Source organism: Capsicum annuum, chromosome 4 (assembly GCF_002878395.1).
Source record: "Capsicum annuum cultivar UCD-10X-F1 chromosome 4, UCD10Xv1.1, whole genome shotgun sequence".
Classification (NCBI taxonomy): domain Eukaryota; kingdom Viridiplantae; phylum Streptophyta; class Magnoliopsida; order Solanales; family Solanaceae; genus Capsicum; species Capsicum annuum.
The window spans coordinates 223,695,954-223,713,398 of record NC_061114.1 but is presented as its reverse complement, the minus strand read 5'-3'; the positions used below and the strand labels follow the sequence as shown (position 1 = coordinate 223,713,398).

Here is a 17,445-nt window from a genome sequence, read left to right as displayed (position 1 = left end):
AGAACCTATTTGTTTCATAGTTTGTCTTGCTTTGATTTAAGTTTAGATTATTAGCAATTCAAGTTTATTTTTGTATTACATAACTTGGGATAAACGTGCTAAGCACGTTCACATAGACTAGTAAGATGAATATCGTTAAAATGTTATTGTTGGAATAGATGTTCGATTACATAAAATCGAAAAATAACAATCAATGAATGATAAAAGCATTACGGAGAGAATAAATAAGAAAATATCACTTGAAATAGTCTAATCATATTCTAAATAAAATCGTACTAGTCACATCTACGTAAAAATAATTTAAGTACCAAAGTAATTTGTGGGAGACATATAGTTGATTGTTTAATTAAAATCTGATTTCCTTTATTTTGATATTAGTTTGAGTAATCAAATGTACGAATAGTTTAGATTGTTTCAGTTGTTTTCATCAATATTCTTTGATTAAAATTTATTCTATTAATTTGAATCAACATGAAATTAACACAAAAAATTGAATAACCAATAGTAATATGGGTATCTAATTAGAACTAATTCTTTGTAGTACTTAATTATAATTTGCAAAAAAATATTGTGCTGTTATTACATAATTAAAAAAACATACATAAAGGAAAATTTCTATTTTTGCTGGAAACCTAAGACTCATTTTAGCAAAGTGAAAAATGGAGAAAATGCTACTGATGCGATCTTTGTATCGATCGGTATGCCGTAGATCTACGGTCTTCTCCGGCGCCGGCGCCATAACCTCCGCCGTCAACCATCAGTCACTCCGGCACCGCCATTTCTCACCAGAGTCTTTCTCATCTTCTTCGAGGAACCCTGTTACTGGTAATAGCATCATCTTCCTTTTACGTTTGGGCACTTTGAAATACGTTTATATTCGTAGAATTTGTTATTCAGATTTGTTGTTCAGCTCAATTTGATTAAGGGGTATCCATTGTTGTATCATAACAATTTGAAATCCGTGATTCTTTTTTATTGGGGTGTGCACTGTAAGACTGCCTACAATAAAACTTTGTAGCTCGGTCCATCTTTGGACCCACACATAGCGGGAGATTTAATGCACTGGCTTGCCATTTTTACTTTTTGTAATTGGGGGTGTTTGGTAAGGATGCGTACAATAAATTTTTGTGGTTTGATCCTTCTCCGGACCCCACTCATAGTGTGAGCTTTAGTACAATGGGTTGCCATTTTTGTAATTGGGGATGTTTGGTAAGGATGCGTACAATAAATCTGTGGTTCGGTCCTTCTCCGGACCCCACTCATAGTGTGAGCTTTAGTACAATGGGTTGCCATTTTTGTAATTGGGGGTGTTTGGTAAGGATGCGTACAATAAATCTTTGTGGTTCGGGCCTTCTCCGGACCCCACTTGTAGTGTGAGCTTTAGTACAATGGGTTACCATTTTTTTAATTGGGGGTGTTTGGTAAGGATGCGTACAATAAATCCTTGTGGTTCGGTCCTTCACCGAACCCCACTAGTAGTGTGAGCTTTAGTACAGTGGGTTGCCATTTTTTTTAATTGGGAGTAGGGGGAGGGGGTGGCCAAGGTGGGGAATCAAACGCTTGCTTATAAGGTGGGAGTTTAGGTAGTCAATGAACTGAGCTATTCGTGATTCGGGTTTAATGTGATATTTATATTAGTAGGAAGGATTAGTATTTCCAATCAATTTTTAGCATATAAGTATAAAAATCTCCAACCTTTATGGTATTGAATTAGTAGTTTTTCAGAAACAGAGGTCTGTGTACACACTTCACCCACCGAAACCCCATTTGTGGGATTACGATGGGTATGTTGTTGTTGTTGTCTTTATGAGAGACATGAATGGTATTGGGTAAGTGGGATATTTGGTTAACTTGTTTTAAAGAAATCCTACCTTGATTCGAAAGAATTTAATATTGGAATGAAATTGGTTCAAATAAAGCTGAATGAATATAGAAGACTCATATAAAGTCCACCTAGTTTGAGATTGATTCATTGAGACACATGAATCATAAGTTAGCTCAGGGAGATAAATAGGGATTTTCGTTGAGGAGTTTTGATGCTTCATTTTTTTTTTTCCATCTGTTTTATACTGAAGGTCTATCGGAAATAGTCTCTCTACTTCTCAAGACAAGGGTAAGGTTTGCATACACACTACCTCCCCGGACTCCACTTGTGTGGTTACACTGTTTTTTTTTTCTTTTGCTTCTTGTTGTTTTGATGCTTTATTTTCTCTTTGCTCTTTTCTTCACTTGAATGTTTAATTCTCCTGACTTAATTTATCAAAGATTTATCTTTAACCTACTTGTTAGCTTACACATCCTTCAACTCCCTTTAGTATTTCTAATTCTGCTTTGTCATAACTGATTGTGGAATTAGAGGTTATTCTTATACACTCTTGATACGGGAAAGACAACGGAAGCACGAAACACACTCCAAATCAGTCCACAATCTTAAGGATCCGAGGACCAAGATGGAGACCACTCGCGGATTCGCTATCAACAAGAAGAATACAAGATACAATGGTGTATATAACACCAAAAACAGCTACAAAACGTGAGGAACAAGATGAATAACAATAACGCAAGTTTTGGATTCAATAAAGGACCCAAAACAGTCCACTACACAAGATGACAACAACAAAAGTAAAGAATAGATAGTGAGACCAAGATTATTACAAGATTAAGAACTAAAGAGTGTATTAAACTCAAAAAACCCTAATGAATGTAATAATCAAAACCACACTCTTACGGTGACCGCCAAGGGAATCAACTCACCTCAAGATCCACCGTTTCCAAGCAAAGATCAATACTAGCTTTTCCAAGCCCTAACTAAGACTAAGTGTTCTACTCTCAAGAGAGAGTATTTTTAATGTTTCAATTTTTCATCTTTCATAAACTAAAGAAAATAAGACTAAAGGAGCCTATTTATAATCTATTACAAAATGAACACAAAATGACTCCAATGCCCTTAATGAGGAGGGATGGTCATGGAGTGTCACTTGGACAAAGATAAGTGACCAAAATGCCCTTCAATCAAGGGAACCAAAACCGTGAACCAACAAGGTGGTCCAAACCCGAGAGTACTTAAGTCTTCAAGTCTCCAAGCAATCTTCCACACTCGGGTTTGATTAATGGTAGGCTCAAAACGTCCCCTCCAAGTATGATCCCGTGCCCTCCATGCGACCAAAGCTTGATTCTTCACATAGTGACTTTGAATGATGTCGTCGAAAGCTAAGGTGGCTATTATTCTCGTATCAACTCTGGATTGCTGTTTGTGTACATGTGATGATAAAAATAGGTGTAATTTTTTTTTGTGTACCAGTAGCTTCCTTAAGTTGATAAAATTCTGACCATTATCGTCATCCAACAAACAAAACTTTTGCTGGCACACTTGTATTATGGTGTCCTATTATTATCAACAAAGTCATCTTGTGTCAGTTGGAGTGTTAATAAATGTACGAGTGCAGTACCTGGTTCAGTGGAGGAGTTGGATTCAAGAACCTGTAACCTGTGAATGTCGGAGTTGTATTCAGCACGTGTTATTTGTAATTCATGGTTACTGCAACATATTTAGCATTGTTAGTGCGGAAAAGGACCTTATATGATTACTTACTTCTTAGGTTTCCAAAAGCATATCATGCAAGAGGTGAATCTGCAAAAATGAGAAGCTACTTAATCACCTTACTGGCGAAGTGCTTGTCGTTTCCTATTCTTTGTATCAATTTCATGATCTTGCATCAGCAATTTGACATTACATGTATATGTTTAAATTTAGAATGTCAGCATCCTTTCACGATGGCAATGGGTAGCATGCGTTATTTCAGTGAGGATGTATCTCACATGCCTAATATAGAAGATTCGGAGGTTAAACGTGCTTTTAAAGACTTAATGGCTGCAAGCTGGGATGAGCTCCCAGATGCTGTTGTCTACGATGCAAAGAATGCACTATCCAAAAGTACTGACGACAAGGCTGGCCAGGAAGCTTTGGCGAATGTTTTCCGCACTGCTGAGGCAGTTGAGGAGTTCAGTGGGATGATCACATCTCTGAAAATGGAACTTGATGATGCTATCGGTTTAAGTGGTGAGGTAAGTTGAGTTTTATGAAACAAAGGGTTTGACATACAGTTTTCTCAAGTTCTTGCTGTTTAAATTACTCATTGCTGGCAGGATGTGAAGCCTTTGTCAAAAGAATTCTCTGATGCACTGCAAACCGTATTTCAACGCTACAATGCATACATGAGTGCCTTTGGGCCAGAGGAGGAATATTTGAGGAAGAAAGTTGAGATGGAGCTGGGGACTAGGATGATACACCTAAAGATGCGATGCAGTGGCCTTGATTCTGCATGGGGAAAGGTACATCTAATTGAAGTTAGTTGGTTGCATGAATTTCAGCTTTTCTGTAGGTTTACGACTTCTAGACAAGCAATATATTTGCAAGACTATATGTTTCTCTTAGCTGGAAGAAAATTGTGGATACCAGCTGCAATTTGAGTTACCCACAAAGCAGCAATCAAGGAGTAACTTTTATTTTTATAGGTTCCTTTTTCCAACAAATATTGATCGAAATTTAGTGCATAGGCTAGCTTTCATGAATTCGTCCATTGTGCCTTTAATATAAACGTTCACATGTTAAATATTTTCATGATCTCATCTTTTATCCTCTAATCGTGCTGGTAATTTTAGAATTCATTTTACAAAATGTTCCTGAAGATTTTGTTGCATGTTCATAATAATCTCATATCTCTTGAAGGATAAACCTGTCACCGTTACTGTTTTCTCACTGCTCTGTCTGCCATTTTGAATCCAGGTTACGGTACTTGGGACTTCTGGACTTGCTGGTTCTTATGTTGAGCAAAGAGCATAGACCTTCCATCATGGCAGAAAAAACACCATGTTTTTGTCTTGAATCACCTGGAAAACTGTTGTTTTAGATAATACAGGTTGCTCCAATATGATCCGTTATGTTGTACTTGGTTCTCAGGTTTGATCATGTGATTACTAGAACAGGCAATTGATATAATAATCCTGAAAACTTGTGCAAGGAAATACTTTCTTTTGTATTCAGAAAGTTCTAATCTTTGTTTGTTCAATTGCTCTTTTACGTCAAATTCTCTGGGTAGTTGATGAATTTACTTTGCTTCTTTTAAGTTGGCTTGCTTATTTACGCTGAGCTTAAATGTAGTGACATGGACAGTGAGGATTCATATAGCCTACCCAACTAGCTCGGGTTTGAGGCATAGTATTAGTTGTTTATTTACTCGACATGGTTATACCTCGTGGTGCTGTAACAAAGAAGCTGCATCTGGGGACATCTTTTTGATTGGCATTCATGTCATTCAGCTGCAGGGGTCCATAGCTCAGTGGTAGAGCATTTGACTGCAGATCAAGAGGTCACCGGTTCAGTCTTGAGCTGGGGGTCTATCGGAAACAACCTCTCTACTTTTTCGGAGGTAGTGGTATGGACTGCATACACTTTATCCTCCCCAAACCTCACTATGTGGGATTACACCGGGTTTGTTGTTGTTGTTGTTGTATTCATGCCAAAATGGAAGAACAATAAAGTGACATAAATGGACCATTCAACACATGGTTATAGACATTGTCGAAAAAACATAGTGAATACATGAAAAAAAGAAGTTCAACATCCTTTCTTTTCTGGAAAAAAAAAATGTAAAATTCCCTCTGACTATTTAGAATACCAGCAATTAGTGTATCTTGATCATTCTAGCATTCTTTCTCCATGACCAAGAATCAGCTGGGGATTTTGGCAAAGGTGGAAGGAACAACAGTTTACGCGATAAACCAAATGGCCATCCTTCACAGTGAGAGAATTCCTTAATCACAGAATGCCTCGGAAAATCTGGAAACTCGATCCTGTTCAAGCTTGAACAACGGGACAATGTTGTCTTAGCTGTGGCAAATGCTTCATAGCTTATAGCACTTGAGCAGCGTGAAAGACGACTCCCAACAGATAAGAAATCCTCCCTCTCTTCCTTCTCTTCATCGTCGCTGTCCTCTTTTTGTTGCATTAGCTTTTTAGAGATGAATAAATCCCCTGCAGTTGGAGAGAAAGTGAACTTTTCACTTGAGATGGCCGCCTTTTTTCTGCATTTCGACTCCATATATTTACTTATTACTATTGATACAAACACCTGTTGGAAAAAACACATATTAGAAGATGAAACACATTAAACAACAGCAACATGCCCAGTAAAAGTGGGGTTTGGGGAGGAGGGTAGAATGTACGCAGACCTTACCTCTACCTCGGAGGTAGAGAGGCTGTTTCCAATAGATCCTCGGCTCTAGAAAGATGAATACATTGAACTTGAATGAAAATCTTTTGAGTATAAATTAGTACTTCCTCTTCATCATCATAATCATCCATTGCATTCTCTTCTTCTAAGCTTTGAGTACTAGAATGTCTATCCTTAAAAATATGACAATTGGCAAAGGCATCCTTTAGAGTTGTGGAGAAGAATTTGCATCTCTTAGAAGGATTTGTTGATACTTCTTGGTTAGGAGAGTACACCATGTTTGGAGGAAAAAAAAATGAAATTCTTTGAGTGTTGTAGGTGAAAAGGTTCTTCAAAGAGAACTAAATATTTGAAATTTTTGCATGAAAGTGGCCTTCCATCTTCTATTAACTTTTTTAGGGGGGGATTTTAATCTTTAAGGTGAAGACAACAATAAAAGAGTTTTCAAGAAAATAAGTGATGGTTACTTGGACTGCTTATCCCAACCCACTATGCCAAATCAACTTATAAATTTATCAGTTTCTGATTTATATACTTTATTTGCTGTTTGTGTTTTATTGTAATGCTTCTATATCACTTCCAATTGAAGTTAAAGGGTGAAAGGACATGGCACCAAACAAATGACCACTTACAAATGTTATTACCTCATGGGATTATTTTGGTATAGGAGATTAATCATTTGGATTTTGAATAAGACATGTCTGTCTTCACGCCAATGTGCTCAAATAACATTGCATGTTAACACACACACACACACACCAAAAAAAAAAAAAAAAAAACATTGCATGAGATGTTGGTAGATTATTGGCTTTTTTCTCGTTGCATAACATAAGTTCACATGGTACGCACGCTTTTGGTCTCGATGATGGTGTAGCCTAAAGAAAAATCTATTATTAGGCTTGCCAAAGCAATCAATAGGTATAAAGGTGAAATAGTTGTGGAGGAATAACTTGCAGCTATAAAAGGTGAAAATGATTTCAACAAGAAAGCTTTTGGCATGATAATATACACACTTTACCAAACTCTATTTCCTTTTCAGGATATCCACCTAATGATTATTTTAAAACTATACCTTTTGAAGCATAATTAATACTGCCATAAGTTGGTTACGAATAATAAAACCAGGTTTCACCATTAATACAATCTTGTAGCTCCTAGCCAGTCTTCAAAATTGGCCTTAGGGAGTGTTGATCCATAATTCATAAAGCATGTAATGCTTTAACCAATCTAGTAAAGGCAGAAGATAGATGTCATGTTATCAATGACGACGATGACAACAACAACAATAAAATACCCAGTATATTTCCACCAAGTGGGGTCTTGGGAGGGCAAGTGTCATGTTATCAATGGTTTGAGATAAACATTGAGTGCGGATAAGTTTTAGTTGATTAATATATGAGTATTGAGATAAAAAATGATGCAAAGAAACATGTTACATTAAGAAAGCCAAAAACACAAGTCCATCAAAAGACATTACATAGACTATAGTAACTGAATTCTTTGTTTGAATTGCATTCTTCAGACATGGACAATAATGACCAAACAGCTGCTAAGATCCACTTTTGACATCAACTGAAAACGTTGATCAACAAGTACAGTGTTAAAAAAATGTTACTTCCTAGGCACTGGACATCCTTAAGGCTACCATGACCACGCCAATCACCATGTAATACTAAAAAAGATCTTTGGTATGAACTCTTATCTTCCTATAGAACAAGAAGAAGAGAAGCAGCACTCTCATGAACGGCAACTCAAGAAAACTGATTCGATTTTCTTGACTCAATGTGGTACTGATACAACATCGTGGAAGCACCAAAATCTCAAGGATAAGTGTCTGTTTTGTTAGTGATAAAATTATACACTCACAACACCAGACATCCACGGGACAATTACTGGTGCATTTGGGTGAGCGTTTCTGTATGATTCAGGATAGCGGTCCTTAAAATTCAATTTAGGATTCTCTGCCTGCATTTGCAAATGAAAAGGGAGAGAGGGGGATTGAGAACGGCTTAGTCTATAGTAAATATCGATTTTGCAAGACAAGAACGGGAGATAATAAAATCCGTGAAGGAAAAGGCGGAACTTACATATTTCAGCCAGCACTCCTGATGCTTGTGTTGATAAATATCCGGAGAGTGGCATCCCGTCTCTGATGGACAGTAAACCCATATGTTACATTTCTTTTCGTTAGGTCCGGCATGCTTAGCTTGATTCAAACAAGCCATACAACAATCATATGCAGTTTCTCTGTGGTGGGTAAGGCCCCATCTGACAGCATCACCACCATAATCAGTATGAGCTTCGGCATGACACTCAATAGGAAGCTGCTTGCCAGCTACGATTTCGTAATCTGGAGAAAATAAATTACTGCATAAGAATCTATAATAAGACAGGTTCTCCTGAGTTTGAACTGAGCAATTGACAATGTGATTACCAAGTTCCTCAACACCCTCAGGTTTGTCATTGTGTTCCGTGTTGATGACCTGAACGGGTATCCAGAGACCAATTTCTTCTGATGTATCAACCCAGTCATCGCCCAAAGCTCGTACAAGTAACCCTGCAAGCGATGTCACAAAATTTATCCCCTGCAACATCAACAGAGAACTGAAAATACAAAATTTGAACAGCAGTCCTAAATAGAACATACTAGCCTCCTTTAGGGAAGTAGTTGAATTTGATGTCTTCTTATGAATAAGTTCTGTGGCTTCTTTCAATTTTTCTCTGCGCCAACGTTCCACCGCATCTGTTCCAACAAAAACACCGTCAACAATGATAACCATGAATTGCAAATGAACTACAGAATAATGTAAACATAGAATAAAAATATAGAAAAGACTAGTTGTTCTCAAAACAGCAGAACTCTTCAGGAAATAAATAATAAAAAGTAATATTACACTGGATACCCTTGTCCAAAAATGTTTCAGTCGCTACTACAATCTTTACTCACATGTATTTTCTACTGTTAAGCGTCAAGTTAAATGACATTTATTTAAACCATCCAAATTGATGAGGTGAAGAATATCTCCCTGACTGACCGGGATTGGGCATGCAACGTAGATGAACTTCCAAGAAAATACCTGGATCTTCCCTTAGCAGTAAAATCAATGAGAGGGAGCTTTAGGAACCAACGGGATGGGTATGCGAAGATTGACCATGTTTAACTGAGCACTAACCGGAAAATGGTATAGATGTTCACAAATTGAGAGAAGGCTCTGTGGATGGAAGTGATTTATAAAAGTACAGCTGCACCCATTAAAGATGGCTGTCAATAGAGAGGGATTATTCTTAACGAACAAAATAATGGAAAGGGATCGTGAGGAGAGAAAGGATGATTCAAGATATATTAGATTTATTGCCAGAAACGGGCAACATGTTCCATTCTGCTTAACATTTGTTGTGATGGTACTGTTCACCAAAGACGAGTTCCTTCACCTTTCCTCCATTGCAGATACAACGGACGCTACAATTGTGGTGATTATTCATTGGAACTGAGGGTAGATGGCATAGAAAACATAAAGACAGTGAGGGGACGAGGCAGAAAGATTCCTGCACAAGCAATATAAATTTATACAATGCATGGAAGAAGATAAGATGGTATTAAGAAGGGATTTTCAACAAAATCCTTCCTCAAGTCTTGTCATAATCTCTTAGCTTAGGAGGCAGCGCAAGACTTGTGAACATCAATATGAAGATTTAAAGCACCCAAGAAACTGGTGCTCTTCACATGGATATGCAATGAGAGGAGGTATATGTTGTTTCTTTCTTTTTGGATAACATTAGTGTTCGCGGCAACTAGCACGCACCTTCACAATACTACCAACATGTATCCTCCTACTAGTATAGTTAACAGGTAACTATGTCCACAAAACCTAAGCAAATACAAAGAAATCACCTAAACTTTTTGCATTTGTTGCAATTTGTGCCCTAGTCTCCAAAGTCTGCTATGAAGGGAACTATCTTATCAACTAAAATATTGAGAAGACATAAATGCATGTTTGTTAGCTGGTGATGCATGTGCAAAAGTAATAAAAGGCATGGTGATCACCATCACTACATTGTACTTACTTTAACTTTAAGAGTCATCATATTCTCCAGAGCGTACTTCCTCAACAGCTAAACCAGTGGCGGAGGTAATAAGAATTTGGAGTCTTAACAAATAAGATGCTTGGATGAAAAAAAAACTTCGGAAAACTATGCCTGTAAGCATTCTATTGGTCACTATGCGGAGAAAGGAATAAGGGTATCTTTGATGGAATTGGGAACTCATTGTTAAATTCCATAATCTCTCTTATGTCATATGTTTGTTGTTCCTTTTTTTTTTGGGTGTAAAGCGGAAGTTCATGCACTGTAAAAAGGGGATCTAATTGTTTAGAGGCTTAACAGATACTAGTTATGCTTTTGAATACGAAACGCCACCTCTGTATATTTCACTAATACTAATTTGATTAATCAACGAGTTATCCAGTTGTTAACCGAGAATATCTCAGGCTAATATGGAATGATATGCATACAAATGCATTCATATTCAGAGTATAGGATCACTAAGTAGCACGATAGAATAGAAAAGTTCAGAACAAAAATCCAAGGCAATGAACTTTAGATGTCTGAGCTTCCAAAAAGCATCTAGCACAATAAGGCCACGCCACAATTTTGAACCCAGTCAATTACCTCACTATGATAAACATGCGGCGATCCAGCGAATTGCAAAATACTTGGATTTTTTACTATGTCCATTTCAGAAGTGAAAGAATACATGTTTTAACATTTCCCATAATATACTTAAGCAATTTTAGTTCTATAAATTTGCAGGAAGTAGTGTTCTTTGAGTCGTTTCTACAGGCCTGATTTAGATTGGAAAAGCGACTCCCATCTTCAAAATGAGACTAACGACTGATCAATTTTTACCCTCACAAAGACTAACATAACATAATTAGTATTCCAAAAAAAAAAAAAAAAGAATAGCAACGCAACAAGCATAGGCATTCAATTTTGAAGAGGAAAAGCTACAAAAGAAAAAGTAACATGGTCCCCCACGAACAAAGCCCGGCAACCACCACTCATAATATGAGGCTCCGTAAATACTAGTCCCCCTAATGGGTTTACCTGACAATCCCTAAATGAATTGCAGGAGGAATCAAGATTAAAATTAAACAAATATAGAGACTCCTTGTAATCCAAATAACTCTGACCTATAGTGACAGGGTGGTTTGAGCCAGCTCATTCAACAGATGGGCTAGTCAAAGTCAACCAGCTCTATTCATCTGACTTCAAGTAAAAGAATATCAGCGAAAATTAACCAACTATGATCACATGTAACAAATGGAGAAGACATGGTCCAATTATGACAGTAAAGTTTTCAACGAATAACAGTTGAAGAAATGATTCACCCAATCAGAACCATGAATTTTAACACCGTCTGAAATGTAAAAGATCATTAGCATTATCAGTCAGAGACCCAATCACCAACAACATATCCAATGTAATCTCATGAGGGAGGTCTGGGGAGGGTAGAGTGTACACAGACCTTACCCCTACCTTGGGAGGTAGAGAGGCTGTTTCCGATAGACCAATCACCAAGTAAATATTTCAATTTTATTAGTAAGTTTTCCTTCAGAATGAAGGAAGCTAGAAGTGCTTGAAACATACTGGAAACTAGGAACAAAATTTACACCTCTGAATTGAACCCACGTGTACTCGAGTATATATTATGCATAACAGGGACAGGACTGAACAGGACAAATAGCAGTCCAAGAGCGAATAAGGATCCAACAAAAATCATCCAACTTACAAGATATCCATTTTACTAGAAGACCCATATAGATCTCAGATTAGGACCTCACAGCATAATTGAAAATCCAAGATGCATAAGGTTTACAAAAAGTTTTGAATATGTAAATAGATACTAGGAAAACGGGAAAAGTAGAAGAAAGAAGTAGACAATCAACAACAACAACAAACCCAGTGTATTCCCACAAAGTGGGGTCTGGGGAGGGTAGAATGTACGCAGTCCATATCACTACCTCCAAAGAAGTAGAGAGAGTGTTTCCGATAGACCCCCGGCTCAAGATAGAGAATAGTAAGCAAGAGCATAATGCACCATTAAGCATGGTGGGTGGCAAAGAAGTAGACAATCAATAGCAAGCAAAAGTAACATCAGAGCAACAAAACTCCCTGCATTGTACCAGGAGAAGAGAACTGTTATCTAACTTCTCAATGTTTCTTGCATCAGCAATAGATTTATTTATACTACTCATTTGCAAAGACTTATACAGCTTGGTTTTGTAGTTTTACTGCTGAAGTTACGGACTAATTCGGGTTTCACATTTGAAGATTCTATGGGTAGATAATATCGAAAGTTTCAATGAAATGATTAGTACATAAATGGAGAGAAGGAATGTGCAAATCAGATACCATTCCTATCCGAACGGAACAAAAAAATAACATCTTGAGATAAGGTTGATTCATTAATTAGCCACTGTCTAAGAAGAACCAAAAAACACAAATTCAAATTTTTATTCATCCATAACAGTTCTTCAAAAAAAAAAAAAAGTAGCAATTACAGATCCTGCATAAGAAAGACAAGACAGTGAAACCTGGAGACAAACCAAGGCTTGAAGACAGAAAATGCAACTTGGAGATTGTGACCTACCGGTTACCGGCTAGGAGCAATCAAGCTCAGAGAGCACTACTGGGCGGTGGCTTATCGTCGTCTTAACTTTGGAAACTTAATGTCCAGACAACAACATAGAATTGTCTTTTAGGAAGAGAAAAAGCACAGGTCTTGAGCATCTGATCAACAACAATTTCCTTTTTACAAAAAAAATGAAAATATGCAGACCTAAATATCATAATTCCGAAGCTCCCACAACTCCCAATTCTAGGACATACAAATCATATGCATATGCTAGAGAAAATTAGCATTTAGTTTTCAGCTAATGGTTAAACCGAAAATCTCATGTTAAAGCAAATCCAGTGGTTGCCACTGTCTAAAAGTTTTAACGGGTATAAGTGTCCAAAACGCAAAATTAAGTGTGACAGTCTTCCCAATCTGACAGTTTTCTTTAAGTGTAACAGTCTTCCCAATCTGACAGTTTTCTTTTCAGAAAGACCAAACCACCTGTTTCAGCAACTCTTACATGAACTGCCGCTAAGAAAGTTTTAATGATTTAATATTTTTATTGAATTTGGTAAAGGAAAACCTTAGAAACTAGACCAGATACAGATTACATTAGCAGCAACTTTATCACGTTGTAAAATCTCCATATTGATTTATGAGCTACATTGCACTTCCTTGATTGACAAACATTCACACGTACCAACTACACAGACCAAATATACTTTAGTAAGAGATGAGATAACTAGAAGTCTACAACTGATACAGCTCCAGTATAAACGGCTAAGGCATCTTCCCAAATAGAAGCTTTAAGAATGAAGTTGCATAACAAGGATGGCAGAATTTTATTATTTTAAAGATATTGAAGGCACAATACCTTGTAGCACGGTCACATCTGCATTGGCATTCACGCCTTTCAAAGTTGCTAGTATCTCATCTGTTATCGTCTCTTTAATATTCTCTGGTATTTGTTGCACCTTTTCATCCATCAAAAGTTTGACCTTTAAGCCATTTACCTTCACCAGATAAGAAGCATTCCTCATCAAGCAAAGCGCATGGGAAAGAAGCGAACTCAGAAACCAAACACCAAAATCCCAATAAAGGTCTTACCACATTAATAAGTTCTACAGGTTCTAGTTGTTTTCGCAATTGAATTGACTCTTCCATTTTCCTAATCTGATCTGGGGTATACCTAGAAGCTATATACCCAAAAGCATCCATTTATCAGACCACCAATCAACATTACAAATAAGCAATAAAACTCAAAATGGGTCAAGAAAAGATTCAGAATCAAGAGGAGGGGTCATTCAAAATAATCTGCAGACACTTAAAAGCTGTGTCAAAAGCACCAAGTGATGAAACAGACATTCAACTTTCCCAAAATGAACCAACAGAAAATCCAGAATCAATAAAAGGGCTCATCCAAAACTAATCTGAGGGATAGCTAGAAACCTATTATCAAACAAGAATTAAATTTTTAAAAAAGCAACAAAATGCCAAAATGAGCAACAGAAAAACCAGAATCAATAAAAGGGGTCATCCAAAAATAATCTGAAGTACAAGCATTCAACTTTCTAAAAAAGCAAGAGAGTCCCTAAATGGTTTAATAAAAGATTCAGAATCAAGGGGTCATCCAAAAACAAGCGGGTGTATGTTATATAGTTAAAAGCTGTGGTAAAACAACGCATTTATCAAATAAGCATTGAACTTTCTAAGAAAGCAACAAAATTACCAAAGTGGCTCAATAAAAGATTCAGCATCAACGGGTCATCCGAAAAAAATGAACTGGTTATGTATGTTATATAGCTAAACGCTGTGGCAAAACCACTTATTTATCAAACAAGCATTCAACTTTCCAAGAAAGCAACAAAATCCCAAATGAGTACAGAAAATTCAGAATCAAGAAAAAGGATCATTCAAAAATAACCTGGTGTAGGTTATGCAGATAAAGAACTGTGGCAAAACAACACATTTATCAAACAAGCAATCAACTTTCCACCAAAGCAATCAAATCCCAAAATGGCAAACAGAAAATTCAGAAACCAAAACAAAGGGTCATCCAAAAACAATCTAGTGCAGACCTAAAAGCTGTGACAAAACCACACCTTTATCAAACAAGCAATCAACTTTCCAAGAAAGCAACAAAATCCCAAAAGGGTAAACAGAAAATTCAGAAACCAAAACAAAGGGTCATCTAAAAACAATCTGGTGTACACCTAAAAGCAGTGGCAAAATCCACCCTTATAAAACAAGCATTCAACTTTTTGAATAAATCAACAAAATCTTAAATGAGCCAACAGAAAATCCATAATCAATAAAGGGCTCATCCAAAAATAATCTGAGGTATAGCTAAAAGCTGTGTCTGAACCACGCATTTATCAAACAAGCATCCAACTTTCCAAGAAAGTAACAAATTCCCAAATGAGTAAACAAAAAATTCAGAATCAACAAAAAGGGTCATCCAAAAATAACCTGATAAAGAACTGTGGCAAAACAACACATTTATCAAACAAGTAATCAACTTTCCAAGAAAGCAACAAAATCCCAAAATGGCAAGTCATCTGAAAACAATCTGGTGAAACCTAACAGCTATGGCAAAAACCACACATTTATAAAACAAGCATTCAACTTTCCAAGAAAGCAACAAAATCCCAAAAGGGTAAACAGAATATTCAGAATCAAGACAAAGGATCATCTAAAAACAATCTGATATACACCTAAAAGCTGTGGAAAAATCCACCCATTATCAAACAAGCATTCAACTTTCCAATAAAGCAACCAAATCCCAAAATGGCAAACAGAAAATTCAGAAACAAAAACAAAGTGTAATCTAAAAACAATCTGTTGCACACTAAAAGCTGTGACAAAAATCCACCCTTACCAAACAAGCAATCAATTTTTTGAAAAAAGCAATAAAATCCCAAAAGGGTGAACAGAAAATTCAGAATCAAGAGAAAGGATCATCCAAAAACAATTTGGTGTACACCTAAAAGTTGTGACAAAACCACACATTTATCAAACAAGCATTCAACTTTTTGAAAAAAGCAACAAAATCCCAAATGGGCCAAACACAACATTCATAAACAACAGAACAAGCATACATATTAATAAAAGCAAAGATTACCTCTTTGAGAATCACTATAAGGGTACATATAGACAGAAGTGTAAAGAGAATGAAGCACATAGAGAGCAATAAAAATGTTGATTGAACAAATAACAATCATTGTTCTCTTATATGACATCCAGTTTCCTCTCCACTCTCCTCTTGCCATTTCCACTTTTCTCCTTCAACTTCTCCACCATGTAATCATCTTTCAACCCACAAATATTTATCACTTATTTTTCAAAAAAAAAAAAAAAAAAACCCTGAATCAAGAAATATTTATCAGTTACTTTTTTCAACAAAACCCAGATTCAAGAATATTTATCAGTTATTATAAAAAAATACTAAGAATTTTTTTTTTTTGTAAAAATAAGACACCCCAGAATTAAGAAATGTGGAGAATATTTGTTGGGGATTTTTTGTTTGGATTAAAGTAGATCGATGATACCAATACCAAGAATTCTTGTTTTGTTCTATATTTTTTGTAAGTAGTTATTTTTTTATATTAAATATGCAGAATAGGGAAAGATGGTAATAATAATGGAGATGTAGTAGTAAAGTAATGGAGATTCTTTAATTAGCTCCGGCAGCTGTATTTAGTGATAAGGATTTTTAATCTGTGAGATTAAAGTGAGTATTTGTGAATTGTGATTATTAAGGTGCTCATAATTATGATTTACTACGTGAAAACAAAAAAGTCGGACGGAAAGTTTATGCCTTTTTCGGGTTTTTCTATTGCCTTTTTTGTTGCTAAAATGTTAAAAAAAAAAAAAAGAAAAAAAAAAGTTTAATCAGTACTTCCTTGTTCAAATATGTTAAAGAAATGACAATATGTTACAGAAATGATAAATAATAGAGGAATAAAATAAATAAAAAATAAATTATTTATTAATTTTTTAATATTAAATAAATATTACTGAATATTTATTTTTAATATAATAAATATTATTATTGAACGAAGGATGGTACTCCCACCCCGATCAACAATACATGTCCTTTATTGATTTAAAGATCGATATAATTTAACTATACTATGTGTACCTTTGAATATAATAAATTAAATTTTTTAAAATATATTACAAATACTAATAAATAACACTTATTTAATAGTATGAGTAAAATAGGTACATATATAAATTATCAGTGGTTATTTAAATTGAACAATAACTACTCTCCCGTTTTTTATTAGTTGACTTTCTTTCTAACAATGTATGTTTTAATTTAGTTATTCAAGTTCTAAAATCAAGAATACTTTATATATATATATATATATGTTTCCCATTTTACTCTTGATACGAATACTAAATACATCTATAATTTTCAAAATTATTGAATAATGTATAAATCTCAATTCTCAAAACCAACATTAAATGATTATTACTAGTTTTAATGATAAATACTCAATGTTCTAGAGGTAATGCATGACATGGACTAATAGGTATCATAATTTCAATGTTAAAGCATTGCCTTTAAAAGATACACAAGTGTAAATATGT

At 35.6% G+C, this 17,445-nt stretch overlaps 2 protein-coding genes across 3 annotated transcripts; one reads left to right on the top strand and one right to left on the bottom strand.

Annotated features, from left to right (window-relative positions):
• The first annotated feature begins 250 nt into the window (after positions 1-250).
• On the top strand, positions 251-5,087 carry LOC107867139 (succinate dehydrogenase subunit 5, mitochondrial). The gene is made up of 4 exons (XM_016713257.2): positions 251-825; positions 3,755-4,065; positions 4,147-4,332; positions 4,787-5,087. The coding sequence occupies exons 1-4, from the start codon at positions 660-662 to the stop codon at positions 4,841-4,843; spliced, it is 720 nt and encodes a 239-aa protein (XP_016568743.2). The 5' UTR covers positions 251-659; the 3' UTR covers positions 4,844-5,087.
• A 438-nt stretch (positions 5,088-5,525) lies between these two features.
• On the bottom strand, positions 5,526-16,748 carry LOC107867140. 2 transcript variants are annotated; one of them, XM_016713258.2, is made up of 7 exons: positions 15,971-16,748; positions 13,957-14,045; positions 13,724-13,862; positions 8,881-8,976; positions 8,668-8,790; positions 8,321-8,583; positions 5,526-6,131 (listed from the first exon to the last, which is right to left on the bottom strand). In XM_016713258.2, the coding sequence occupies exons 1-7, from the start codon at positions 16,116-16,118 to the stop codon at positions 5,685-5,687; spliced, it is 1,305 nt and encodes a 434-aa protein (XP_016568744.1). In that variant the 5' UTR covers positions 16,119-16,748; the 3' UTR covers positions 5,526-5,684. The 2 variants fall into 2 exon arrangements, with proteins under 2 accessions (XP_016568744.1, XP_016568745.1); XM_016713259.2 differs by lacking the exon at positions 5,526-6,131 and adding an exon at positions 7,649-8,198.
• Positions 16,749-17,445: the final 697 nt, after the last annotated feature.